This window comes from Podarcis vaucheri, assembly GCF_965113315.1.
Source record: "Podarcis vaucheri genome assembly, chromosome: 15".
In the NCBI taxonomy this organism is placed as follows: domain Eukaryota; kingdom Metazoa; phylum Chordata; class Lepidosauria; order Squamata; family Lacertidae; genus Podarcis; species Podarcis vaucheri.
The window spans coordinates 2,370,426-2,397,161 of record NC_138753.1 but is presented as its reverse complement, the minus strand read 5'-3'; the positions used below and the strand labels follow the sequence as shown (position 1 = coordinate 2,397,161).

Genomic DNA, 26,736 nt, shown 5'->3' with positions numbered 1-26,736 from the left:
AAATGTTTTCATCAGGTGCCCAAAAGAGCATATACCTGCCTGATTATCAATTGGCAAGGAGTTCCAAAGTGTAGGCGCTGCCACACACAAAAATGGGTTTCTTACACATGTGGAAGGAGAGTTTTGTGGCCCCTGCAACAGGGACCGTTCCATGGGTCAAAGTGGGTCACCCAGAAGGCTTGAAAATAAAATCTCCTTGGCAAGAGAAACTGATGAACTATGCCGAGATGGCGAGACTAGCTGGGAAAATTCGGAACCGGCAGGACCAGACTTTCCTAATGGAAGAGGTTTATGATATATTTGGAAAGCAATTGTAACCAATTAACATCCCTTGTCAGGTTAAAAGAAATTTTGTAGGGAGTATTATATAAATCGTTGTGAAGAGAATTCAGAATAGTTATATTTAAGATATGAATTTGTAGCAATAATTATAGTAACAAGATGCACAATTAGAAAAGACTTTAGAAAACCATCAGTCGAGGTTGAAGGGAGTCCTAGGCTGTGATAGCCAATTTTTTTGAAAAGGATGATATGCTGGAAAAAGTGCGTAAAAACCAATATATCTCGCTCCTTCTGGGCTGCTACTGGGGGCCGGGGGCCGCACCCAGACAGAAGACATGAAAAGAAAATCTCCTGGGCTTCTGCCAAGTGATCCCTCTGCCCATCGGAATCCGGTCTCTCTGTGTTTGCCTAACGGCTGCCTTCTGCCCTCTCCCTTTCAGATACGGAAAGGCGGCTCCATCTCCTCAATGCCATTCCCTCAGTCTTCTCCCCTCTTGTCCTGCGCCCCGGAGAGCGGACGTCACATGGTGACTTATGACATTTCTGGTTTTGGGGTTGGGAGTGTCTGAAGCTTCCTTTTTATTCTAGATCAGACTCTTTGCCCATCTAGCTCAATGCTGTCTGCTCTGACCGGCAGCAGCTATGCCGGGTCTCATCAGGGTGTGTGTGTGTGTTTCCTTTCCTAGCCCTGCCACCTTTTATTCAGCAATGGCGGGGATTCAACGCGGGACCTTCTGCATGCAAAATAGGGGGCTCCACCCACTCCCTGCCTGGCTGAACTCTTTGTCCACCTAGCTCAGTATTGCCTGCTCTGACCGGCAGCAGCTCTTGCAGTTCCTTTAAACTAGAGACGCCTGGGAACCCTCTGCATGCAAAGCAAGCCTCTGCTCTGGTTACACAACAGGGGTGCCTGCTGCCAGCCCCCCTTTTAACACTGCCCAATATCTCTTCCCCCACTCCTTCCTAGACTGGAAAACTGGACCGACATGGCAGCGGCACAGACAGCGATTATGACAACACGCAGGGCGGGGATCTGCCACTCAGGTGAGGGCAAGGGCTGTGCAGGGCATCCCTTTCTGGAACTTGCACAGGACTAGCTGCTTGAGAAGACCTCAAAAGTGACTAAGAATTCCAGGCTGCAGCCAGTGTGTTCAGTTATCCTGGGGGCAGAGCCAGTGAAAATATATACAGATGCTTAAGTCCATTCTCTGCAGTAGGCCTACTCTGAGTAGAGTTTCATTGGAGACACCCCTCAGGTGCCGGCAAGCCAAATTCTGCGTTGAGGGAAGTTCGGTTCTGCAACCTGCTAGCATTATGCGACTCTTGTGCAATCCTTGTTTTGACAAACTGGGATGTGAGGGTCATGTAAGCAGCTCAGATATCTCCCCTCTCCTTTACAATCTTGTTCAGCAATTCTCCACGCTTCTGTGGTTTTCCTCTCTCTCTCTCCCCTCACCCACCATAAGGACTAGGAACTTACTTTGTTCCTTTAAACAGAAATTAAGATTCTTCTGGCGCTCTCCGTCTTCCCTGCCTAGAAATAGCACCCTCCCTGGCTCTTGATGATGGCAATATCTGAGTTGGCATCAGGGATCAGGAGGGTAGCATCTTTCCCTGCCCCCAAACCCACTCTGCTTCTCTCTCTCCCCCCCTCCTTTCTCAGCATGGACGGGAAGCGCTTGCTGGATCTCAGCAAGGACGATGACTTGCACCCAGAACCTGAACCACTGGAAGGCGACCTGGACCCGGGCCTGCCCAGCACGGAAGACGTCATTCTCAAGACGGAACAGGTCACAAAGAATATCCAGGAGCTCCTCCGAGCTGCCCAGGAGTTCAAGCACGACAGGTCAGGATGAATCCCTCCAGGAATCCCCTGGGGAGGGCAAGATGGGGTGGAAACAGATTGGTGGCGGGCCGTGAGAAATGAAAATGAGTGTGCCTGCTGCATCTCTGCATGATTCTCAGTCCTGGTCTTCCGCCTAGCCAGCCTCTGCAAGGTTGTCATTTTGGTATACCTTTTGCTGTTGCTGTCATGCAGTTGTTCGCGCTGGGGAGACAGCGGCAGGATTTGGCTCCTTTCGGAGGACATCTGCCTGTTGTGTGTCTATGCACGAGTCCCTGCTCTGAGCTTGCCGCTTCCTTAGCAAGGGGGGGGGTTCCCAGATCTGGGACTTGGGGAGGCAGCAGATTCCCTCAAATGCTCTTAAAGAATCAGAATTGCTCTGCTGAATAAAGTTTGCTTTCTTCTTTAACCCCTAAAGGGACTTTGGGTAATGTGGTGACTGGGGTGGGGAACTGGCAAGACCAGCAACGCAGCTATGGGGAAAGGAGTCAGTGCTCTGGGCCTGGGCCTCATTCTGTCCCTTCTTAACCCCAGCAGCTTCGTCCCCTGTTCGGAGAAGATTCACGCTGCCGTCACGGAAATGGCGTCGCTTTTCCCCAAGGTAGGAGAGAGCGGGAGAGCCACTTCTGCCGAGAGAGGGGTCTGGGCGGGGAAATCTCCTTCCCAGCCCAGCAAACTTCCTCAAAATGAGCGGACTCCACTCCCAGGGGCTTTTCCAGGATGTAACACCTCCCAAAGGATGTTGCAGAGCTTGGGAAGTTTCCCCTATGAGGAAAAGTTGCAGTGCCGTTTGCAGTTTAGAGAAAAGACAAGCAAGAAATGGCGTGGTGGAACTTTGTAAAATGACGCCTGGCGTGGAGGTGGTGGATCGGGAAAAAAATTCCTCTCTCGTACCACTAGAAATCTTGGGAGATTTGGGGCAGACAAAGGAAAATCATTTTTCAGGCAGTGCAGTTAAACTCTGGAACTCCCTTAAGGAATGTTAAAATGATGTCTGATTGAAAAGAAGTGGTACTGGTAAAAAGATTTTTAAGAAAATGTAAATGGGGATTGATAAAGGATAAATGCTAGAGGGCAAGGATTTGCTGAATTTAATATTTGAACTGGAATACAAAATGGGAGGTGTGAGGAGGTCAAGAAACTAGCGAATGAAGTATAAGAGATGAAAATATTAACCTATTTTCTGTTTTGTTTTTTGGTTGTTCTCTTCTTCCTTTCTTTTTCCCTTTTTTCTTTTGCTAATTGTTTCTTACTGTGCATTTTTTATATGTTTTGGTCTTGTATGTTTTTATTCTTGAAGTTTTTCTTACGTTTAAATTTTGAAATTTTTTATTGTTTGTGAAACTTTAATAAATTATTTTTTTAAAAAATAAATAAACTCTGGAACTCCCTGCCACAGGAGGCAGGCACGGCCACCATCAGTTGCTGGAAAGTGCAGGGAGAGTTTTCTCTCCTGCCGGATCCTGCTTATAGGTTTTTCACTGGGGCATCTGTTCGGCCACTGTGAGAACAGGATGCTGGTCTAGGCGGGCCATGGGCCTGATCCAGCAGGCTCTCATATTCTTAAGGGGCTCCTTAGAAGTAGGAAGTGATCGTTTAAAATAGGGCCGGGGGTGGGGGCAGCAACATGGGACCCTCTCCCATCCCCCAGCAGCCAAGCTCCAACTTCCACCTCCCTTCAACCGCCGCCCCCCATTATTTTGAATTTTTACATACACACAGAGATGAACAAGTCTAACCACTGCGATGTTATTTTCCTATGATCGAGCAGGATATAACTTTTAGGAAATACATTTTTTAAAAAATTGACCGCCTAATGATGACGACTTTTGGAAATGTAAAGCAAAACAGGCAAACATTCTGCACATGTTTTTGGGGTTGGTGAAGGGTATTGTTAATTCAGGCCCTTACTCCGAACTGGCTGGATGTGCAGGGCTAATTCAGGCCCTTACTCCGAACTGGCTGGATGTGCAGGGCTAATTCAGGCCCTTACTCCGAACTGGCTGGATGTGCAGGGCTAATTCAGGCCCTTACTCCGAACTGGCTGTGTAGGCCAGACAATAGTCCCTTTAGTCAGCAGTGAGGCTGGGAGGCCGCCTTGTGAGTTCACAATAAGGAGGTTAGACTTGAACTCTGGACCTCTGGACTTGAGTTGGGAGTCTTACGCCACTCTCCCTTTCTGCTCCTTCCGCAGAAGCCGGCTCTGGAGACGGTGCGCAGCTCCTTGCGCCTGCTGAACGCCAGCGCCTACCGCCTGCAGAGCGAGTGCCGCAAGACGGTCCCCCCGGAGCCAGGGGCCCCCGTGGACTACCAGCTCCTGACCCAACAGGTCATCCAGTGTGCCTACGACATCGCCAAGGCCGCCAAGCAGCTGGTGACCATCACCACCCGCGAGAAGAAGCAGTGAAGGGTGGGCAGGCGGGGGGGCGAGGCTGGCGCAGCCCCTCTTCCTCCCTGCCCCCCAGCTCCTCTCTTCCCCACTGGAGGATTTTGGGGGGTGCAGCCACTTGAAAGTGTCCTTTCCCCACCGACTCACCCACCCCCCTCCCTGCCAATCAGCCCACCTGCCCAGACTGGGTTGGATCAACACTCCCCACTGCAGCTTGTGGGGGGGCAGGATCGGGGCCCTATAGGGCACACGCCCCATGGCGCTGGGATGCCTGCACAGTGAAGAAATCTCCCCCTGTAAATATTCCCATCTCCCATCCTTTGGCACTGGGGGGGGGGCGGCGTACCTGTGTGGCGTTCAAGATCCAGGAGGAAGCAGGCCTTAGAGCCCCCGCCTTGCATGCAGAAGGTCCCGGGTTCAAGCCCCAACGGCATCTCCAGGCAGGGCTGGGAGCGAGGCCCCTTGCCTGAACCCCTGTTGGGCTGCTGCCGGTCAGTGCAGACAGTCCTGGGTGGACAAATGGCTTGGACTTGTATTGCGTTCGTCATCATCAGAATCAACCCCGCCTCTGCTGTCTGCTCGGGGCGGTTGCGAGTTCAAGTCTAGAACCCTTAGCTGGAGAGGGGCCACACAGTTCATGTAGCCCAACCCTCTGGAAGGCAGGAATCGCAGCCCAGTGACCCAAGTCGGCTCCAGAGGCAGATGGAATTGACGCATCCAGACACACCTGAAGGGCCGCAGGTTAGCTTTTCCTGCCCTTTTTAGCAGGGCGGGGGTCCTCCTGAAGGGAGTCAAATCTCTCTCTCTCCCCCCTTGCAAACACTACTCTTGCTCCTCCTCTTCCTCCCCACCTTCCCATATAGTGCGTGGAACTGTTATGTGTCCCATTCCTGACCCACCTGACCACGCACCGATATATATATATGTATAGAGAGATATATAAACACCAAATGTATTTATCTCACCAGGTTCCCTCCCCTAATAGTGTTAACACTGGAATTACAACGTCTAGGTGCTGTGGGTCGGGGCATCATTCCCCCCCTCCCCGGAAACCTCCGGCTGGATCACTACTCCCCACCCCCACCCCAAATCCCTCCATCATTCCTTTTTTTTTGGGGGGGGAGAGTATGGGGTCTGCCTTTGCCTCCGTAGGAAAGAATCAGTCCCCCCCCACTTCCCCCTCACTGGCCAGTCGTGTTCCCCCCGCCCCCTTGAAATCTGTGAAGTTTTTCAGGCCATTGAGGGAATGTGGGGTGGGGGAGACACATGGCTATGGAGGGCTGCATCTGGGCACTGCGCTGGAAATCTTGTTTGTCCTGTACATTTGTAACAAATAAAAAGATGTGAGCATCTCCCGGGGTTGCCCCGTTGGAATAACTTATTTCCTCCCCTCTAAAAACGGTCACACCATATAGAGGTCATTTGAACCCGTTACTCTACCCCCAGAACCGGCTGAATGTCTCGTCCGCCCTGGAAGGATCCTGTGTTTTGAGTATGCGCATGTTCCTTGGATCTAGGACAGGAATATCGCCCAGCGGTAGAGCAGAAGGTCCCAGCCTCAACCAGTGCAAGGCAGTGTGGCATAATGGTTAGAGCCTTGGACTAGAACCTGCGAGAAACCAGGGCTCAAATTTATCCCCATGCAGCTCACTGGGGATGACCCTGGCTCAGCCTTGCCTACCACACAGGGGTGTTGTGGCAATTAAATGCAGGGGGGGGGGACCCCGTACGACACCTTGAGTTCCTTGGAAGAAAAGGTGTTGCGTCAATGTAATAAATGAATCCCTTAAAAATAGCCCCAGTGAGTGACTGCCAGTCAGTGCCAGGAGGCAGGCCCTTTGCCCCTCTCTCTGCAGCCTAGTCCCAGGTGGCACACGCTCTCCTTGGGTGCTTTGGCCAGGCTGGAAAGTGTCCTTGAACTTTTGATAAAATCAATGAATTGTAGAGCTGCAAGGGACCCCAGGGGGGTCATCCAGCCCAACCCCCTTCTATAAAATTCGACAAAAAGAAAAGTTTCAAGGGGGGGAGGCTCCTTTTCCTACCACTTGCACTTCCCTGGCTGCCGGCATGCAGCTCACAGGACAGTTTTCGCTACCCCAAGCGCCTAGTCCTCATGGCTATAGAAAACCGACCCACGCAAAACAGATTGGGCTCTGTGCCTGCAGCGCAAAGTGTGCCTTTCCCCCGATCTGCAAACCTCCCGTTTGCTTTAGGGATGCCTCATCCTGCTTACGTAGCAAAAATAAAAGATTTTATTGAGTAAGAAAAACAAACGAAGGCAAGGAGCCAGCTCCTCCGGAGAGTAAACAGACCACGGTCAGGCTGCTTTTTCACCGCAACGCCAAAGTTTCGCTCACAGACGACCTCCTCCTCTTTGCTCCGTTGGCAAAGCCCAGATTTCCGGGAGGCCTTCAGCTGGACGTCTCCACCCAAGAGGGTCATCCCTAATCTGAGCTGTCGCTGGTGGACGTCGGCAGAAGAGGCGCCTTGGGTGGGAGCTGCTGCTGCTGCTGCCGACTTCGCTTCTTGCGCCGGGTCTGGGCGGAGAAGAGACGCCGCTTGATCACAGCTGCAAAAGGAGAAAGGATCGGAAAGACTTTGCAAGCCGGCAGGAAGAGGGGAGGCCAGCCCCATTGCTGACCCTCTGGAGCCAAGTCTCCTGCCGACTCTGGGTCCGTGGAGATGTGGAAACGTAATAGGGGACCCTCCATGCCTCACCACGGGGCCAAGCAAAGCAGTTATCCCCCCCCCCCACTGCAGCCAGCCCCACTTAATTTTTAGGCAGGGGACCACATCGCTGGGATGCCGATCAGTCTGCAACAGGAATGTCCCTGGTCTAAATCACAGCATCTTAAAGTAGGACTAGAGATATCTCATCAGGTATAAAACCGATCAAACAACTGGGTGGCAAACACAGAAGACTCTTCCTGAATGAAAATTTGCATCTGGGTCTTCACTAGCTGATGGCCGTTTCCAAATTACAGTGGTACCTCGAGTTAAGAACTTCATTCATTCTGGAGGTCCGTTCTTAACCTGAAGCTGTTCTTAACTTGAGATACCACTTTAGCTAATGGGGCTGCAGTGCTGCCACCGTGCGATTTATGTTCTCATCCTGAAGCAAAGTTCTTAACCTGAGGTACTATTTCTGGGTTAGCAGAGTCTGTAACCTGAAGCATCTGTAACCTGAGGTACCACTGTATTATTATTATTATTATTACTATTAGTAGTAGTAATTTATTATTTATGACCTGTCCATCTAGCTGGGTTTCTCCAGCCACTCTAGAGGCTCCCAGCAGAATAATAATAATAATAATAATAATAATAATAATAATAATAATAATAATAATAGCAATAAAAGATCAAACATTAAAAGCTTCCCTAAACAGGGCTGCCTTCAGATGTCTTCTAAAATCCAGATAGTTGTTTATTTCCTTGGCATCTGATGGGAGGGCATTCCACAGGGCGGGCGCCACCACTGAAAAGGCCCTCTGCCAGGTTCCCTGTAGCTTGGCTTCTCGCAGTGAGGGAACCGCCAGAAGGCCCTCGGCGCTGGACCTCAGTGTCCGGGCAAAATGATGGGGGTGGAGACGCTCCTTCAGGTATACTGGGCCTTTGAGGCCGTTTAGGGCTTTAAAGGTCAGACCAACACTTTGAATTGTGCCTGGAAACGAACTGGGAGCCAATGTAGGTCTTTCAGGACTGGTGTTCTATGGTTCCAACCTCTGCCGTGAACTTTTCCAGTGAGGGATGGCCCACCACACCTCTAGGTAACTGGGAGGTGGGCTGCCTGAATGCAGAGACCCCTTCAGCTATGCTAGACGGTAACTGTGAATATTCACCCCCAGAATGACTTTGCCTGATCCAGAAGTACTGCAAAAATCTCAGGAAAAGCTGCGGCTCTCCTGGCACTGCTGGACTCCCATCATCCCTGACCCACTGGTCATCCCGGCTGGAGTGCTTGCAAGTTGGGAGTCCGGCAGCACCTGGAAAGCCAAAGTTTCCCCTCCCGTCTGCTCTAAGCCTTCACCCCTCTTGTCAAGCACAGAGCAGGGGTAGGCTGCATCTTGTGGCAGAGCGTTCCGCAGTTTATCAACAGCCAGCAACCAGCATTTCCCACCCCCCTTGTCAAGCACGGAGCTCGAGTAGGCCGCATCTTGTGGCCAGGAGTTCCGCAGGTTATCCAATCTTAGATTGCTACTGTAAATATCCAATGTTTCCCCAGAGGTTAAAATTGGGCACTGAGTGAGCTCTGGATATGTGTATATGCTACAACTGCCCCACTGCATGGGGGGAGGGCTGAGACCCCCCCACCTTCCCCACGGGCCACTCACCAGCCACTGTGTCGCTCCCCTCCTCGGTGCTCGTGGTCCAGTAGAGGCTTCTGCCGCGGCGGCACTTCCGGTGGAGCCGGGTGTAAAGGATGGCGAGGGTCAGCACCACCAGCAGGAAAGTGAGGGCACTGGCTGCCCAGGCCGCCTCTTCGGTGCGTGGGGTGGGGACACGGACCCCCCCTTGGGACCCTCTGGCTTCCTTCCTGCCTTCGTGGCCTTGCGCTTTGCCGAGTCCTCCATCTGGACACCGGCATCCCGTGCCGCCGGCCGCTCTTGCCTCGGTGCGCAGGACGGGCAGTGAGGGGCGGATGTTCTGCGTGACAAGGGGCTGCTGCCCCAAGAGACCGCCTGGCAGGGGCGTCGTACTCGGCTGCGCCTGTCCGCCGAGGTCTATTGACTCCGAAATGCCCTTTTGCTCAGCCTGCAAGCTCAGGGTAACGGGAGGCGGGCCTTTCATGGGACTGGCGATTGCGGAATGCCTTCCGCCACCCACGTCTGCTTGCAGAAGGCCATCTGCCCGGCGACGAAGAGCCCGGCGCTTCCTACCCGGTCTCCGCGGTTTCCGGGGATCACGGGTGGCTTCCCAGCATTGGAGCAGCTTCTGCAAAGCCTGGGAACGGGAAAGAGGTCAGGATTTTATCGGTGGTGATTCCTGCAGCGCTCTTCCCCTTCCCCCACCAACCAACCGTCGCCTCACCTGTGCCAGGTGCGTCGGGCACAAACCTCTGCCCGCCGCAGACGCTCGCTTCAGGAAACGGCAGCGTTCCCCACCTGTTGGGTGCTTCTCAGACATCTGCTGGGCCATGTGGCTCTCAAGCCAAGTGACGGCCTGGGCCACGTCTGCCTTTGCCAGCGGCAGCGGCTGCAAAGCAAGAGAGCTGGTTAGCCAAAGTAAACACAGCCCCTTTAGCCGTGATTTCTGTGGCGGGTCAGACTAGATGACCCTCGGTTCCCAACGACGGTTCTGTGGTTTCCTCCTCCTGCTCCCCAAATCCTGAAGGGCCAATGGCAGGGACCCTTCTCCCTTGCCTGGCAGCCTCTGCCCAGCACACTCACCCAATGTCCTGTGGGGCCGTCATGCGGGGCTTGGACTTGGTGGGGCAGGCAGGCTCGGGCCAGGAGGGTCAGCTGTCTGCGGAGGAACAGGGGAGAGCAGTGGTGGTCGAGAAAAACGATGCCCCCATCCTATGGAGAGAAGACTTTTTAAAGAAATGAAGATATTCACATACCATTTACAGACCTTGGGTGATATCTCCTAATGGTCAGTCCTCCAACCGCATCTCTCTAGGGCTTGGCAACACTTTTGGCCCCGGCAAGCCAGGTCTGGAACTGGCAGGTGGTGGTAATAATAATAATAATAATAATAATAATAATAATAATAATAATAATAATAATTTATTTATACCCTGCCCATCTGGCTGGGCTTCCCCAGCCACTCTGGCCGGCTTCCAACAAAATATTAAAATACCATAATACATTAAAAGCTTCCCTGAACAGGGCTGCCTTCAGATGTCTTCTAAAAGTCTGGTGGTGGTTGTTCTCTTTGACATCTGATGGGAGGGCATTTCACAGGGCAGGTGCCACCACTGAGAAGGCCCTCTGCCTGGTTCCCTGTAACTTGTTGCTTCTCGCAGGGAGGGAACCACCAGAACCTCAGCATCCGGGCAGAACGATGGGGGTGGAGACGCTCCTTCAGGTATACTGGGCCAAGGCCATTTAGGGCTTTTAAGGTCAGCACCAACACTTTGAATTGTGCTCGGAAACGTACTGGGAGCCAATGTAGGTCTTTCAAGACCAGTGTTGTGTGGTCTCGGCGGCTGCTCCCAGTCACCAGTCTAGCTGCCGCATTCTGGATTAGTTGTAGTTTCCGAGTCACCTTCAAAGGTAGCCCCACGTAGAGCGCATTACAGAAGTCCAAGTGGAAGATAACTAGAGCATGGTGAGACAGTCTGCGGGCAGGCAGGGTCTCATCCTGCGTACCAGATGGAGCTGGTAAACAGCTGCCCTGGACGCAGAATTAACCTGCGCCTCCATGGACATCTGTGACTCCAGAATGACTCCCAGGCTGCGCACCTGGTCCTTCAGGGGCACAGTGACCCCATTCAGGACCAGGGAATCCTCCACACCTGCCCGCCTCCTGTCCCCCAAAAACAGTACTTCTGTCTTGTCAGGATTCAACCTCAATCCGTTAGCCGCCACATGGGGCAATGCATGTGTCACAAGCAGGCATGAGACAGGTTACGAGATTCCGTATAAAGAGGACCTTCAGGCTAGCACACCAAAAACTGGCTTCCCTGTGGGACATCTGGTTGGCGACGGTGATAAGAGGATGCTGGACTCTCTGGGGCCCCTCTGGCAGCCAGCCTCTCCCAGGCTCACAGAGTAAGGATATCAGACAGACAGTGTGGTGTAGTGGTTAGCGTATTGGACCAGGACCTGGGAGACTGGGGTTCAAATCCTCCCACTCAGCCATGGGTGACTCTAGGCCAGTTGCCGCCTCTCAGTCTAACCCACCTCACAGGGTGTCATGGGGTTTAAATGAGGAGTGGGAAAGCATCGAGCAACTTGGAGAAAAAGGCGGGATATAAACAAATCTAAGGGGGTTGGACTAGATGACCCTTGGTGTCCCAACTCTGCTGGGAATCACAAGTGGGGAGAGCTGCCACTGTTGTGCTCAGGTCTTGCTTGTGGGCTTCCCCAAAGAGGCATCTGGCAGGAGGTTGATCCAGATGGGCCCCCTTTGGCCTGATCCTGCAGGCTCTCCTTATGTTCTTAGGGAACCTCCAGGTTCAGAGGCAATCTTGGCTGCTGAGTTTTTAAGGTGTCTTTGGCCACTGTGAGGCCAGGAGGCTGGACTAGGGGGGTCCCCTTTGGCCTGATCCAGCTTCTTTCCGAAGTTCTTACTGGGCCAAGCCGTGCAGAAATGGGGCCTGATCAGCTTGGGAACGATCTCTTTGCTAGCAGAGTTCAAAATGCCTCCTCTGTCCGCAAAGCAGGTGGCAAGAATCCTGGCACAAGGAAGCTTCTCCGTTCTTCCCATGTTTCTCTGTGGGGAATGAGGGGGAAGAAGGAGAGAGACCGCCTTCAAAATGCCACCTGGGCAATTTCTCATTGGCCCAGAGGAAGGAGGGAGGCGCCCCTGGCTTTGGGTGGGGACCAATGGGAGAGAAGCAGGGGACACCCTTTTCCCGCCTCTGCATGCTTTGGGAATTAAAGGAGAAGGGAAGAAATAGGATCCTCCCGGAACCAGATCCCCATCAAGTCTGAAGCCAGACTGGAGGCCCCGATCCCACACTCCAAATGCAAGCCAAATGGGTCAAGATACAGCAAAATTATGGAAAGAAGCCTCTAGGTGCTGTTTCAGTACTTGGAGGCAGGGAGAGACTACTTTGTTCACTTGGAAATTTGCTGATCACTAAAACCAAGCTTTCGCCATTAACCCCTGGACTGATTTGTCCTTTTAATTGCCCCGCTTTTATCAAGAACTTTAACCTAATTGTCGTTGCAAATGCAGCTGGAATTTGTTTGGCGAAGGGCAGTGCAGAAGGGTTTAAAAATAAATAATATGCATTAATAGGCTGAAGAGAACAGGTCAACACATATAAGGTGAACACACTGAGAATCTGTGCTGTGGACACAAACTAGGGTGGCCTTAAAAGATGGGGCAAATTCACAGAGAAAAGGGATCTCAATGGCTACTGTCCACAAGGTAAAGGTAAAAGTGGATGGCTACATGGGTGGTGCTGTGGTCTAAACCCCTGAGCCTCTTGGGCTTGCTGATCAGAAGGTCGGCGGTTCGAATCCCCGCGATGGAGTGAGCTCCCGTTGCTCTGCCCCAGCTCCTGCCAACCTAGAAGTTCGAAAGCACGTCAAAGTGCAAGTAGATAAATAGGTGCCGCTCCGGCGGGAAGGTAAACTGCGTTTCCGTGCGCTCTGGTTTCCGTCACAGTGTCCCATTGCGCCAGAAGCGGTTTAGTCGTGCTATCCACATGACCCGGAAATCTGTCTGTGGACAAATGCCGGCTCCCTTGGCCTGAAAGCAAGATGAGCGCCACACACCAAGGTCGCCTTTGACTGGACCTAACTGTCCAGGGATCCTTTACCTTTTTTACTATCCACAATGGTTATGTTCTCCTTCCTCTGTCGGAGGCAGCCAGTGCCTCTGAATCCCAATTGCTGGGAATCCAAAGTGGGGAGTGGGGAGTCTTGCTTGTGGGTTTGGCTTTGGGGTACCTGGTTGGCCACTGTGAGAAGAAGATGCTGGACTAGAGGGGCCCCCTTTGGCCTGATCCTGCCAGGCTCATTTCTCAGGTTCTTAAACTCTGGAATGGGGCACACACAATCCAGCTTCCTGCAAAGTTCAGCTTATTTACATTCCTATTTACCTAAAACATTGTTACACCATAAAACGGCCAAGGCACTGAGCAACGTTTAGAAGCCAGTATACGGGTTAGCAACCACGACGCGCGCTAGCAAAATTAGTAGATAAAAGAAATTTCTAGAACAAGCACTGGGAATAAGATGAGAGGGAAGAGATAATACACAAAGAGAGATACCAGAGTCAAAGCATACCAGGCAGAACAACTTCCAACTCTCACCCACCAGGTACCAGGCGGGTCAAACAAACATTCCAGGAAAAGTTAAGAACCGTTTCCAACCAAAATTCCTCTCTTTAAATTAAAAGGTGTTTCCAAGGCACAGGAATGGCTATTAAGAGTAGTACCCTTCCAAATATATGCTTTTTAAAAAAGCATGTGATTCACACTCAAAAGCTAAAGGAGAGTAGTATGAATGAGATTTTGATTCCTTGCCGTGAATTGCAAAACCAGAATAAATTATGCAAAATCATGCAAACTGACTGGAATTTTTGATGATGTGGGCAGGAGAATTTGGCTTCTTGGGGTATGAGAATTTGGACACCTTGTGTGCAAATGTTTTATTTTGGGGTACCAATGCCCCTGAAAATGTTTTCGGATGATTATGGCTTCAGAGCTACTAGCTTTCTACCTGCTGAGGGATTGGCCAGGATACCCCACGACAGCGATATTGCTCTTCGGAGGGGAGATCTTGTTGAAAACTGGGCTGCAAGGAAGAAAACAAACAACAACTTAGAATTTCCTTCCCCCAAAAGATCTCTCTCTCCCCACACCATGCTTTTTATTCACCAAACCCTCCTTTCCAAGGCAAGCTATGTTTTGTCCTCACCTCTTCAATCCTGCCCTTAATCCAGAACCATGAGGACTAGAACCTACATTTCATTTTTAGGGGAAGAGCCATAGCTCAGTGATCGGACAGCTGCTTTGCATGCAGAAGGTCCCACCTTCAATCCCTAACAGCATCTCCAGGTTGGGCTGAGAAAGGGGTCCCTTTCTGAGGCCTTGGAGATCCACAGATGGTAGTTGTGGTCCAAAACCTTCAGAGGCCCCAGGGGAGGGCAAAAGGCACCCTGGAAAGGCTATCTGCTGCTAATCACACCAAGTGCAGAGTTTTGAAATTTGACTAGGAGAGGGAGCCAGCATGTTTCAACCTCAGAATGTGAAAAATTTGAATGTGTTGCTTTAAAAGCATGGGGGGGGGGCGGTTCTTCCTTTCTGGTTTATTAGGAGCAGCCAAAAGCCCCAACTGCAGGTCACGGATTGGGCCCAGAGGAGAGCATCCTGACCCCATGGAAGTGGTCCAAAGCAGGCATTATTTGCCCACCTGTCTCCTACCATGTCCTGCCAGCAACTTTTAATGGCCAGTCTGTACCTAAACAGGTTTCAGCCAAGCTTTTAATAAGGCTCAAAGCTTGATAGTCCTATCTGCTCCTCTGGAACCCCAATTAACAGGCAATGCATTGGAAAGGAAGTTTTATTCAGAATAGATCCACTAAACTTAACGCTCTTAGTTTATTTACGTCCATTATTAGCGCCTGTGAGTCTACTCTGCGTATGACTAACGCTGGATCCAACCCAACAGGCCGAGTGGCGACTTGTTTTTCGTTCAAAAGTTTGTTTTGGTACTAGTCTGCTACTTTATAAAACGTGTGCACTTAACCCCCACCCCAAGACAGCGCTTGGCTCACTGCCGTGCAGACAGGAAAGTTTGGGTGGCGGGAGGCGGGGGAGGGGGGCGGAGAGACGATCGAGGGTTTCCTCAAGAAGATGCGTGGCTGGAATTTAGGAGCAGCCTCTGAGCACGTGCAGAGCGTGCCCCACAGCCTCACAGGATTCACGGCCCACCGCCTTCGGAGACTCGGGACCTTCTCTTCGGGGCCAAAACACACAAGCTCCCCCACTCCCACCCCAAGCCCGACTCCAGTTCTGGAACCGCTAGTCTCCGCTCTCCTGGTCAAACGAGGGATTGAAAAAAGAAGCCGCCGCCGAGAGCGTTGCAGCCCCTGAAATCAACAGATCGCGGCGAGTTACCACTAACTTTTAAGGCCATCTCGGTGCAATGGGTCTACTCTGGAGGCGGACTTAGGAGCCCCGCGCCCCAGAACGCCTCCCTCCTTGGCAAGAAGAGCGCGCCGCCTCTGCCTCACCTTCCCCGCCTCGATGCCGGACGCCAGGCTGAGCAAGAAGAGCAGGATCGGGGGCCCCGGAGGCGGCAGCAGCAGCAGCGGCTCCCCCATCCGGTCCGGCGGCGGCTGGGCTGGGCCGGAGAAGGCTGGGCTGGTCCCCCGGGCGCCGCCTCCTCGCGCTCCTCCCGTGCGCTCTGCGCGTAAAAGCGCACCGCCTGGCGGCCGTCGGAGTTCCGGGCGCGCCGGGCCCCAAGCTCGGCGGGAAGGCGGAGCCTGGGAAAGAGCGAGCCGGCTGGTTACGGGCCAGGGAGGGAATGCCGTTTCGCAAGCGCTGATCGCCTGGTGAAATCCCTCTTTACCAACTCGAACAGCTGGAAAGGGGAATCGGACAAATGCACGACCGGAGAGATCAGTGGCTGCCAGCCATGAGGGCGAGCAAGCATCTCTCCCCGCTGGAGAGGGCGGGTGCCCTCGGGTCTCACTTGCCGGCTTGCTAACGATGCAGCGGGTTGACTGCTCGAACAGGAATCCCGGGCTAAACAGGCCTTTGCCCCGATACGCGGCAGCCAGCAAGCTCTTCTGAGGTTGCTTTTATTCATTTTATTATGATAATATCCTACCTTTGCCCCAAGGAGCTCCACGTGGTTTACAGAGTCCTCGCTCACACGGATTTTATCCTCAAAACAATCCTGGGAGGTTGCCTTCTTTGGGCTCGTCTTATGTAACCTCCAGGTCCAGAGGCAGTCTATCTAGATTCTTTAGGGTGTTTGGCCACTGTGAGAACAGGATGGTGGGCTAGACGGCCCCCTTTGGCCTGATCCAGCAGGCTCTTCTTACCTACTTACTTGGAAACAGTGGCATGCTCCTCCTTGAATTTCTCTGCATTAAAATTAGATCCAAGCAGTCAGTCGTCTTGATTATTAATTTTCACATCCACTGTTTAAGAAGAGGAAGGCTCCAGAATACCAGATGGATGGAAGTCAGTTTTTGATCAGCCTTGAGTCATAACAGCCAGATGGACGCATCGAAAGGAGCGTGGGGAACGTCAGTCTTCAGCCTCTTGATTTGAAAACAGAATAATTAGCAAGGAACAATTAAAGGCTAACTAATTCTCCCAGTGATGGCTGGTTGCCATTGGGACTGATAGGGCAGAAGGCAGGGTGTTTAACAGTAGGGGGCGCCAGAGCCAATGACAGGCAGAAACAACAAATTCCAGTTTTGTCCTCAAGCTTCCCACCTCACCCCCGCTGAAGTCTACAAGGGACAACACTGAGACTAAAGGGGGGGGGGAGCTGATGGGTAGGGCCACCCTCTGGACTGGATGAGGGCAAGTGGGGGTTGGTGGAGCAGTGCCCCATTTCACCTCCAGGACTAATCACCACTGAAAACAACCAGGAGCAGCACATTTCGGGTGGGGAACACACTTCTAAAATATATTTTGGTCCCTTTTTTTTTTGAGCTGTGAATTGCATGCAAAAAAATTGGATGTATGTGAAATCTGATGAACAGTTGTGCCCCGATTGCAATGGCAGCAAACAGGAATAAAGCCCAAACCAAGCAAAAAATAAGGCTTGCAATAACTTTGCCCAGATTTTGTAGAAGTTCGCGAAAGAAAGAAAGAAAGAAAGAAAGAAAGAAAAGCATTTGCAGCCAGGCTATCTCCAGCAGCCACCTGTTCCCTTAAGTCAGGTGTGGAGAACCTTTGGCCCTCCACAGAAGTCTAGTGTCCAGATCAAAGGAAGTGATAGAGCCTCTCTAGTCTGCCTTGATCAGACTGCACTTGGAGTACCTGTGTCCAGTTCTGGGCGCCACAATTTAAGAAGGATGTTGACAAGCTGGAAGGTGGGCAGAGGAGGAGGAGGACCAAGATAACCAAGGGTCTGCAGACCGAGTCTTGCGAGGAGTGGTTGAGGAAGCTGGGGATGCTCAGCCTGGAGGAGAAAAGACTGAGAGGGGATGTGAAAGCTGTCTTCAAATATGAAGGCCTGTCGCAAGACAGGAGATTCCAAGTCAACATTAGGAAGAACTTCATGAGGGCAAGAGCTGGTTGACAGTGGAACAGACTCCCTCCAAAGTGGGTTGCCTCTCCTTCAGTGGACGTTTTTAAACAGACGCCAGAGACTCATCCGTGAGAAGTTCTTTTGCTCTGATTCCTGCATTGCTAGACTAGATGACTCTTGGAGTTTCTTCCGATCTTACATTTCTATGGTTCTATAAGTGCTGATGGACTACAGCTCCCATCATCCCTGGCCACTGGGGCTGATGGGAGTCGTAATTCAGCAACCTCCAGAGGAGCAAAGGTTACAGAGGGGAAAGTGCCACCCAGACCTTGTGGCTGAACGAGGCAGAGTACAAAAGCAGGAGACGCTGGGAGAGAGGGGGAATAGCTAATATACAGGATAATCAGGGCTTTTCTTCTGGGGGGGGGGGGAATGGTGCTGGTACTCACAGTTAGTGCCAGATTTTTAACCAGTACTTTTCTTACAGGAAAAAGGTGCCTGTGCTGCATACCTTTGTATACCCCCAGGGAAAAAAGCACTGCGGATAATCATCCCCCTTTGGGCCTCTGGAAGCAGAAGGTGAAGAGCTCTGGAAGCAGAAGGGTTAACCCACTTGTAGGAGCAACACCCATCACCCCTGCTTTCCTGCCCGCCCCCCCCCAGCAACCCTCAGACAAATAAATTATTTGCTTAAGTAACCAAGCACCAGTTAGCTCCAGAAAAAGCTGGCCAGACTCTCAGCAAGTTCTAGTGAGGTGTTTGCCTGAGGCCCCAGCAGCCTAGAGGCGATGGTTTTTTGGGCTGCGGGCTGCATCCTTCTGGCCCTCCTCACCTGGTGGTTCTGGCAGCCCCAGGCTCCTCCCGGCAGATCCACCGAAGGCAAGAGGCAGCCGCGAAGACAGGGACTCACGGAGGAGGAGCACAAGGCTGCTGGAGTCCCTTTGGGAGAAGAGCGGGGGTCTCCTGTAGGGGGCTGCCGCCTCATCTGCAAGCCCTCTGCCCTCGCTCAGGCCCTGGTCAAGAGCTTCTGCCGCTCTGCCCACCTGGAGACCAAGCGGTGGTCCTGGAAGCGGTGGCCAAACCTGCAGACTGCTGTGCAGCTCCTGTGGCCCCCGGATCGCCCACTGGAGTTTTCCAGGGACCACCTCCAACTGGCGGATGAGGGCATCGTTGCGTTGGATTGGGTGTCCGGTCCCGTGGACGGAGGCAGGAAAGCCACTGACACAGCGGTTCTCCTGGTGGTGCCCAACGCCACTGGCGCGATCAGCAGGAACGTCCAGCAGCTGTGCCAACTGGCCCTCCGGCAAGGCTACCATCCGGTCATCTTCAACCGGCGTGGGCACAACGGCTGCCCACTGACCACCCCCAGGCTGCAGCCCTTTGGCGACCCAGACGACTTGAAAGAGGCAGTGGCATACATCCGGTTCCGGCACCCCACCAGGACCCTGTTTGCCGCGAGCGAAGGGTCAGGGTCAGGCCTGCTGCTCTCCTACCTGGGCGAATGTGGCTCGTCCAGCTACCTGTGTGGCGCTGCCTGCATCTCACCCATTCTGAAGGCCCAGGACTGGTTTGAGGCCGGGCTCCCTTGGCTGTATGAATGGAGTCTCCTCCTGCCCCAGAAGAGGAGCGTCAGCAGGTGGGTATTCCCAAAGCTTCTGGCATAGCCCGCCCTCCCACATTTCTCTGATGAAAATAGGAAAAGCAGGACATGAAGAGATCAAATCAGAAACCGGGACGGCTTCTGTAAATCCGGGACTGCCCCTGGAAAATAGGGACACTTGGAGGGTTGGGAATAGGGCCTGAACCAGTAATATGCGGTGACATTTTTCGTAGGGGAAGAGTTAGGACCAGAGGGGCCAGTGAGGGAGATGGGGGGGCACATGTCACAAGCATGATGCCTTGATGGCCTGGTGTTGCTCATGTGGGCATCATGCCTCCCTCCCTAACCTGGGCAGAGGCTTTCCAGGCTTTGGGCTCAAGGAGAACATTTAGAGGACTATCTTAGTCTCCCTAGTCCACTGACCACATGCCAATAGCCTGAACTGGTGGTGGTGCACATGGGGGAACCCATAAAACTCCTGAAGGCCCCCTAACACACATACTGCCCCACCCCATGGCCGTTACGTGGTGAAGGTGGTTGCTACCCCCCCTTCAGTTCCTAGAGGTGATGGAGGAAGCGAAAAGACTGGCACTCTTTCCCACTTCCTGCTGTGGCTTTGTGGTCTTCAAAGCCCAGATTAAAATTTACAGGATCTGACTTTTAATCAGATCTCTTTGAAAAAGCAAAGTGTGGGTGCCCCCCCCTTTCGTGTGGGGGAAACCGATCCGGGGTGGGAAGTGATGAGAAGCTCAAAAGGAACTCCTCCTTCAGTTCAGCTGTGGAACTCCCTGCCACAGGAGGCTGCAATGGACACCAACTTGGTTGGCTTTAAGAGAGGATTAGACAAATTCATGGAGGAGGAGAGGGCTGCCGACGGCTGCTAGTCATGCTGGCTCTGCCCTGCCTCCAAAGCGGGAGGTGGCTATGCTGCTTCTGAATGCTGGTTGCTGGAAACCACACGAGACATTGCTCTTGAGATCGAATCCTGCTTGCAGGTTTCCCATAGGCATCAGGGTGGTGGCTTTGAGCATAGCACGTTGGACTGGATGGGCCACTGTCCTAACCCAGCAAGCTTGCCTTCTGTGCTTAAAAATCTCAATGACCCCTTATAATAATAATAATAAATAATAAAAATTTATTATTTATACCCCGCCCATCTGGCTGGGTTTCCCCAGCCACTCTGGGCGGCTTCCAACTGAATATTAAAATACAGTAGCCTATTAAACATTAAAAGCTTCCCTAAACAGGGCTGCCTTCAGATGTCTTCTAAATGCCAGATAGTTGTTTTTCTCTTTGTCATCTGGTGGGAGGGCGTTCCACAGGGCGGGCACCACCACTGAGAAGGCCCTCTGCCTGGTTCCCTGTAACCTCACTTCTCGCGATGAGGGACCTCCGCGCTGGACCTCAGTGTCCGGGCAGAACGATGGGGGTGGAGACACTCCTTCAGATATACTGGACCAAGGCCGTTTAGGGCTTTCAAGGTCAGCACCAACACTTTGAATTGTGCTCGGAAACGTCCTGGGAGCCAATGTAGGTCTTTCAAGACCAGTGTTATGTGGTCCTGGTGGCCACTCCCAGTCACCAGTCTAGCTGCCGTGTTCTGGATTAGTTGTAGTTTCCGGGTCACCTTCAAAGGTAGCCTCACGTAGAACTCTTGATGGTGCCTCTTGGATAGAGAAGCAGGGTGTTTGCAGAAATCAGCCTCTTGTGCAAAGGTACAATTTGCATTTGTTGCCCTGCTTGCTTTCCCTTCCGGCCCCACTCACCCCTGGCATGTGGCCCCCTGGAAAATGCGGAGCCCAGCCTGAAAAAAACTTCCCCACCTGCTGCTCTGTGTTCCAGGTACACCGAGGCCCTGGAGAAGGTGGTGGAGATGGACAGGGTCCTTGGGAGCAGCTCCTTGCGAGCTTTTGAAGCTGCCCTCTTCTGCCCACAGCAGAGGCAGAAGATGAGCTGGGAGACCTACTGGGCCAGCAATGATCCCCTGCGGGACGTGGACGAGGTGGCCGTGCCTGTCCTGTGCCTCTGCAGCGCCGATGACCCCGTCCGAGGGGCTCCCGAGGACACAATCCCATGGGAGCTCTTCCAAAGCAACCCTTTCTTCTTCCTGCTGCTGAGTCCGCACGGAGGACACTGCGGATTCCTCGGGAAAGATCCCAAAGGCTCCTGGGGTAACGCAGTGGTGCTGGAGTACCTGCAGACCCTGGCGGAGTTTCTCCGAGGGGAAGAGAGGGTGAAGGACAAGCCCCGCCGAAGGACAGCCACTGCCCAGCATCGCTGCTGCCGGCGGCGCGGCCCTCTGCGGAACAGGGGGGCCGCCCTGCCTGGCCTCGACCTCTTCAGCTGGCAAAGGTCGTACACACGGTGACAGAGCAACAGGCTGCGCACAACTTGTGGAGCAACCAGGAACCAGGAATCCTCAAGGGCAAATGAGCCGGGTACTAAGGGATGTAAGGGTCTCTGTCCTTGCGGAAAGGGAGCGACAGAATATTTGGCCCACATCGTTCTTGCCTGTGGTGCCCATAAAGACAGCTGAATTTCGCTGCAATTCTTCTTTTTTTCAATTTTTAAAATTGATTTTCACAGAGTTATAAACACAACAAACTTACAAATAAACTAACAAATAAACTAAATAAATTAACTAACAAATAAACAAACATAAATCATAACCTTATTAAAGCTAATCTTGTTAACATTGTTAAGTGACTTCCTTGTATCCTCCTAGTTGAATTTCAATGCATATCATTTTAAGAGTTTTCCAAATCAAAATTCTTATAAACTTAATCACTTAACATCATTTTATCTTCCCAATTCAGCATTAAACATGATAATTCATCACATTACTTATTTAAATCCTAAGCCTAACTGGTAATTGCAAGCTTTTTCCAATTAATTTAACTTAATGTATTTAACTAAATAATCATTAAATTTCATCCATTCTTCCTTTCTCTGAAATTCTTGCATTGAACAAGGTGGGACTAGATGCCTCTCTGACTCCCTTTCCAACGCTATCATTCTTTGAATTAAATGGGCAGCTCCTGTCATCTCAAAACCTCCAGGAAGGGCTTCTGAATGGGATCCAACCTACCTTGTTGGAGATTTGAACAAATTATTAGCAGAGGTTGTGATTAGGTTTCCCCCTCTGGCTGCTTAACATGGAAGGAAAACTCCCCCCTGGTACAGCTGTCCTGTCCAGCTCCGGTTCTTGTACATTAGCTTTTTAAAATCTGGTTCCTGATTTTTAAAACTCTTCGCTCACACGTTTTAAGGTATCCTGCTGTATATCTTAGCTAAGGTATTCCTTGTGCAGTATTTTACATCATTTCTGTCTTACAAACCACTTGTACGTTAGGATACTTGGCTGCCAGTGCACTTGGTTTTGTTTTGCTCGGATCCAGGACGGCATCATAATAAAGAATCTGTTATCTGTCGTTGGGAAATTCTGGATTACTCCGACCTGCTCTTGCGATTTGGAACAGCCTTCCACGGGGCTGCAGTGGGCAGATGGGGGTTGCCATTTCAACTTGCTACAATGCCCCCCAGCCCAGGATTGAATGAAAACAGTGGTTGTCCTTTATCTTGCCACCTACAGTTCAAATTCTTATTGATGTTCTTAGCTGCTTTTACTGTAAAGCGCTTCAAGTCCCCCTTGTAAGAATAAGTAAGAGCAGGGGTAGGGAGCCTGTGTCCCGGGGGCCAAATTTGGCTTGTGAGCTTATCTGGCCCTTGGGATTCTCCCCAGCCCTGCAGTGCACCTTCGTTGAGCTTATTGCCTGGCTAGAAATGTTGCCTTCAACTCTTGTTTACCTGGAGGATGAAGATGGATGTGTAATATAATAATAATTTATTATTTATACCCCGCCCATCTGACTGGGTTTCCCCAGCCACTCTGGGCAGCTTCCAACACAATATTAAAATACAGTAATGCATCAAACATTAAAAGCTTCGCTAAACAGGGCTGCCTTCAGATGTCTAAAAGTCTGGTAGTTGTTCTCTTTGACATCTGGTGGGAGGGAGTTCCACGGGGCAGGTGCCACTACCAAGAAGGCCCTCTGCCTGGTTCCCTGTGACTTGGCTTCTCTCAGTGAGGGAACCGCCAGAAGGCCCTCAGAGCTGGACCTCAGTGTCCGGATAGAACGATGGGGGTGGAGACACAGAAACACCATGTGCAGAAACACAACCTACTGTGCAAAGGTAAAAATTTGCATGCATTGCCCCGCCCACTTTTGCCTCTGGCTCTGCCCACCACTCTCATGTGACCCCCCCCCACCTCCCAAAAAAGATTTGGCCTGTATGGGCTGTAAAAGATTCCCCACCCCTGTTTTAAGAGGGAGGGTAGGCAGAGATGGGCATTGCAGCAGCTGACCAGAGGACTGTGATTCCTGCATCGCATTACTGACCTCTGTTAACAAATGAAGCAGAGACGCCATCTACTAAAATTACTTTATTACAGCTCTTTTTTTTTAAACATTTCCTTTGCTATGATACAAAGGATACTTACAAACAAAATATTACATATCACCTCTTTTTGTTCTCTTGATTTCCCTCCCCCTCCCCCAACTGCCCCCAAAACAACTTGGTTGGTAACAGCTGTAAATGCACAATCTATACAATTAATACAGGTTATATGAGCTATCGTGTACGCCTGAACCAGAAGAAAAGACCGGAATACTGACGAGAAGTATTGTACAAGAGAGAGCGAGGAGAGAGGCTCGCTTTGCCCGCCGGCAAAATGCACACCTCTAGCTGGGTCTCAAAGGTCGGTGCCCGGCAAAGCCTCCGCCTTAAGCGGCTGGGGGACAACCTGGTCCTTGTTTAGACTTGCGTGCAACTGGCTTGCTACGGATAAAGCTTTTTAAAAAACAAAATCCCCCAAACCAAAATAATGAAGCCCTGAAGCTTACAACTCAGCTGTCCTGCCCAACGAACGCACCTCAATCTTTTGTGAAACCACGACAATATGGAGGAGGTTTGGTCAAAGGATGAACTCAGGCTGACACTGTTTAAAAACGGTTCTTCTGGCTCTTCTCTGCACCCCAAAAGACAGGCTGCTCTGGAGAGGGATTGCCCCAATGTGTTTAAGGAATCTGGGTGGAAGGTGTGGACTCTCATGTTAAAAAATAAAAACCTACTATGGGCCTGGGCGCCATCTTTTGCCAACCGGGTGGGTTCTTTTCCAGATATATATATATTTTTTTTTGCGCTACAATTCCCATCAGCCCCTAGCAGGTTGATAAACCACATCATCCCCACTTCACATTGCAGGGGGTTGGATGATTCTTGGGGTCCCTTCCAACTCTGCAATTCTAAGATTGCTTTCAATGCTCAAAACATCCCCAGAACGTCCCCACGCACCCATCAGTTCTCTCTCCCAAAACCGAGTGATCCTTTTAACGTTTTGCTGCCTAACCCATTCTACCAACCCAAAGTTATCCACAACTACAAGTGGGCATCTTCTTTTCACTTTGCAAATCTGCTACCCAGGTTTGCTTGGTTCCTTCTTCCTTTCAGCTGATGGTCTATTTAGAGGGGTAGGAGAGCCAATGGTCAGAGATAATGACCAGATAGCTTGCAGAGTAAGGTTCAAACTGGGAATGATGAAATAAAAACAAGACAGGAGGATTGCGTTGAAAAATATTGAAAATGTCATAATAGTAATGTACAAAATGGGATTTTATTTAAATGGGGAGGGGGTTAGGCAGGGACAGGGAGACCCTAACTTCAGACCCAGACTAAAAAGCCATGAATGCAAGAGGAGGAAGGAAATTAATTATACAAATTAATAAATAGAACACCCCACTGGCAGAATAAGCCATGCTTACGGCTTACAAGCCAGGAGGAGGAAGAGGAAGATTATACATTCAAGATGCTTTTTTTGAACCCCAAGTGGGATAAAACTTACATCAAAGTTGTGTTAATAGTTCATTAGAAATCAAGTTTCGCTTTTTGTTTTAAAATAATCTCCACGATACAAGCAAGCTTTCAGGTTGTTGTTGTTTTCTTCTAAATGTCAAATCTACACTATTCACAACTCATGCTCTCACCTCGGAGGCCTTAAGAGGACGACGGGCAGAGTTGCCCACCTGTCCGATTAATGTGGAGAGGAGCCGGGTGGTTGAAAGAAACTACACTTGACGCAGTCATTTCCTCCTTGGCACTAATCTCCCATCCCAAGTGATGGCTGGTGCCCATTGAGACTGGTAGGGCAGAAGGCAGGGAGCCCAACAGCAGGGGGCGCTAGAGCCAAAGACAGGCAGGGCCAATTAGTTCTGTCCAACTCCTCCCTGCTGCTGAATTTGACAAGGGGGAAACTGAGCCTGAGGAAGAGGAGAAGGAGGAAGTCGATGGACAGGGCCACCTCTGAGCCAGTTTTATGGAAGAAGGCAGGCAGAAGCAATAGATGTGTCCATTATTTTAAGAACAGAAACCTTTTAGCGTTTTTACACCCATTTCAAGCCAATGTAGCTTCTTTGTGTGTGGAGGTACGTACTGGAGCGTTAAAAAAACAACAACACACCGTCTGCATCAAGCCTACTCTCTAAGCTGGAAAAACGAAGGGGCACACATTTTGGTAGCGATCGCATTTGCTAGATACCAAAGTCACTGCTTTCTCAAGGCCTGGGGGTCAGCTCAGCCCCACGCGCCAACACAGAGCCAGTTGTATCCAGGGAACAATTCTCTCCCCTGCCCAACACACAGAGCCTACATTCCCCCAAAGAATTCGGGGAACTTTAGTTCACCCTGCCCAGAGCTAGTTCCCAGTACCCTTCCAAAACTACAGTTCCCAAGATTTTTTGGGGGAGCGACGTGCTTTCAATGGACTGTGTGTATGCAGGAACACAGCTTCTGCCATAATACAGTCACATCTTTACAGGTGATATGCTCAATTCCCCATCGCTCCTGAAAAAATCACCTCCTCCTAGATCCCACATTCTCTATCAGAGGGTCCAGCTGGCCACATTATTTTCTTTCTCTGAGTCAGTGTCAGACCCCAGGTGCCAAGAGAACTCACGTTTTTACTCCCAAGCAAACCTGACAGGCAGAGGCCAACAGGCCTCAGCACCACAATCATTCACAGGAAAGTTGAGGGTGCTCAGGTAAGAGCTCCTCGCATCTCCTCACACAAACAGAAAATGGTTGGAAGGAGGGGAAGGTCAGCTTGCAGACAGGTCAAGAGTCTACCTATCGCTGCCTTTCGAGCCAGGATTCTCCCCCGTTTTATTTTAAAAGCAAAGGCAAATCAGAGTTTGGAAGTTTCAGTTCATTAGCTTTAGTCTTTTCAGCCTTTCTGCTGAGCCAGCAGTTGCCATAGAAATCTGCCATTCTGGGCTTAAACAGCAGGAAAATGGGGCTTCATCCAATCCAATGCTTTCCCTAAAGTGCTGGGTTTTGGGACTTTGTCCTCTCTCAAATCCAAGGGCAAGTGTCTCTCCCACACCTTGTAAAAAAATAAAAAAGGCACAGCTAAAAGGATATTTGTTTAAAAAAGGCCGACAATAAAGAATCCAGCGACCCCAAACTTTGGGAATCAGACACAAAGGGTTGTAGCCAATGTTAGCCCTATTCAAGACTTGCCCCACTGGAATCAGTGAACAGGACCAAGTTTGGTCCATTAATTTCAACTGAGTAGTCTTGAGTAAACTCAGCTGGATACAACCCTAAGCTTCCTCAAGCCCACATAACGTTAAGTTTGGATCCAGTCGCCTTATGAAATCTATTGAAACCAGTGTTTCCCAAACTTGTAGTCTAAAAAACAGCTGGAGACCCAACTCCCACCATCCCTAGCTAG

The 26,736-nt window shown here is 51.1% G+C and overlaps 3 protein-coding genes across 7 annotated transcripts in view; 2 read left to right on the top strand and 1 right to left on the bottom strand.

Moving 5' to 3' along the window:
* Positions 1 to 5,869, top strand: part of GIT1 (GIT ArfGAP 1) — a 49,330-nt gene extending 43,461 nt beyond the window's left edge. For 2 of the 4 annotated variants that reach the window (XM_082201767.1, XM_082201765.1), the window contains 5 exons: positions 723 to 809; positions 1,250 to 1,326; positions 1,946 to 2,128; positions 2,663 to 2,726; positions 4,320 to 5,869. In XM_082201767.1, coding sequence (XP_082057893.1) covers positions 723 to 809; positions 1,250 to 1,326; positions 1,946 to 2,128; positions 2,663 to 2,726; positions 4,320 to 4,532 — 624 coding nt within the window. In that variant the 3' untranslated portion in view covers positions 4,533 to 5,869. Of the gene's footprint in view, positions 1 to 722; positions 810 to 1,249; positions 1,327 to 1,945; positions 2,129 to 2,659; positions 2,727 to 4,319 lie in introns of all 4 variants that reach the window. The other 2 variants (XM_082201766.1, XM_082201764.1) reach the window with 1 other exon arrangement.
* Positions 5,870 to 6,743: 874 nt separating this feature from the next.
* Positions 6,744 to 15,501, bottom strand: TP53I13 (tumor protein p53 inducible protein 13). Of its 2 annotated transcripts, none has more exons than XM_082201902.1 (6): positions 15,369 to 15,501; positions 13,853 to 13,927; positions 9,902 to 10,030; positions 9,543 to 9,707; positions 8,846 to 9,455; positions 6,744 to 7,083 (listed from the first exon to the last, which is right to left on the bottom strand). In XM_082201902.1, exons 1-6 carry the CDS (start codon positions 15,456 to 15,458, stop codon positions 6,959 to 6,961), a joined length of 1,194 nt encoding a protein of 397 aa, XP_082058028.1. In that variant the 5' UTR covers positions 15,459 to 15,501; the 3' UTR covers positions 6,744 to 6,958. The 2 variants fall into 2 exon arrangements, with proteins under 2 accessions (XP_082058028.1, XP_082058029.1); XM_082201903.1 differs by lacking the exon at positions 15,369 to 15,501 and adding an exon at positions 15,260 to 15,323.
* Positions 15,502 to 15,601: 100 nt separating this feature from the next.
* On the top strand, positions 15,602 to 21,544 carry ABHD15 (abhydrolase domain containing 15). Its single transcript, XM_082201866.1, has 2 exons — positions 15,602 to 18,983; positions 20,790 to 21,544. The coding sequence occupies exons 1-2, from the start codon at positions 18,136 to 18,138 to the stop codon at positions 21,313 to 21,315; spliced, it is 1,374 nt and encodes a 457-aa protein (XP_082057992.1). The 5' UTR covers positions 15,602 to 18,135; the 3' UTR covers positions 21,316 to 21,544.
* Positions 21,545 to 26,736: the final 5,192 nt, after the last annotated feature.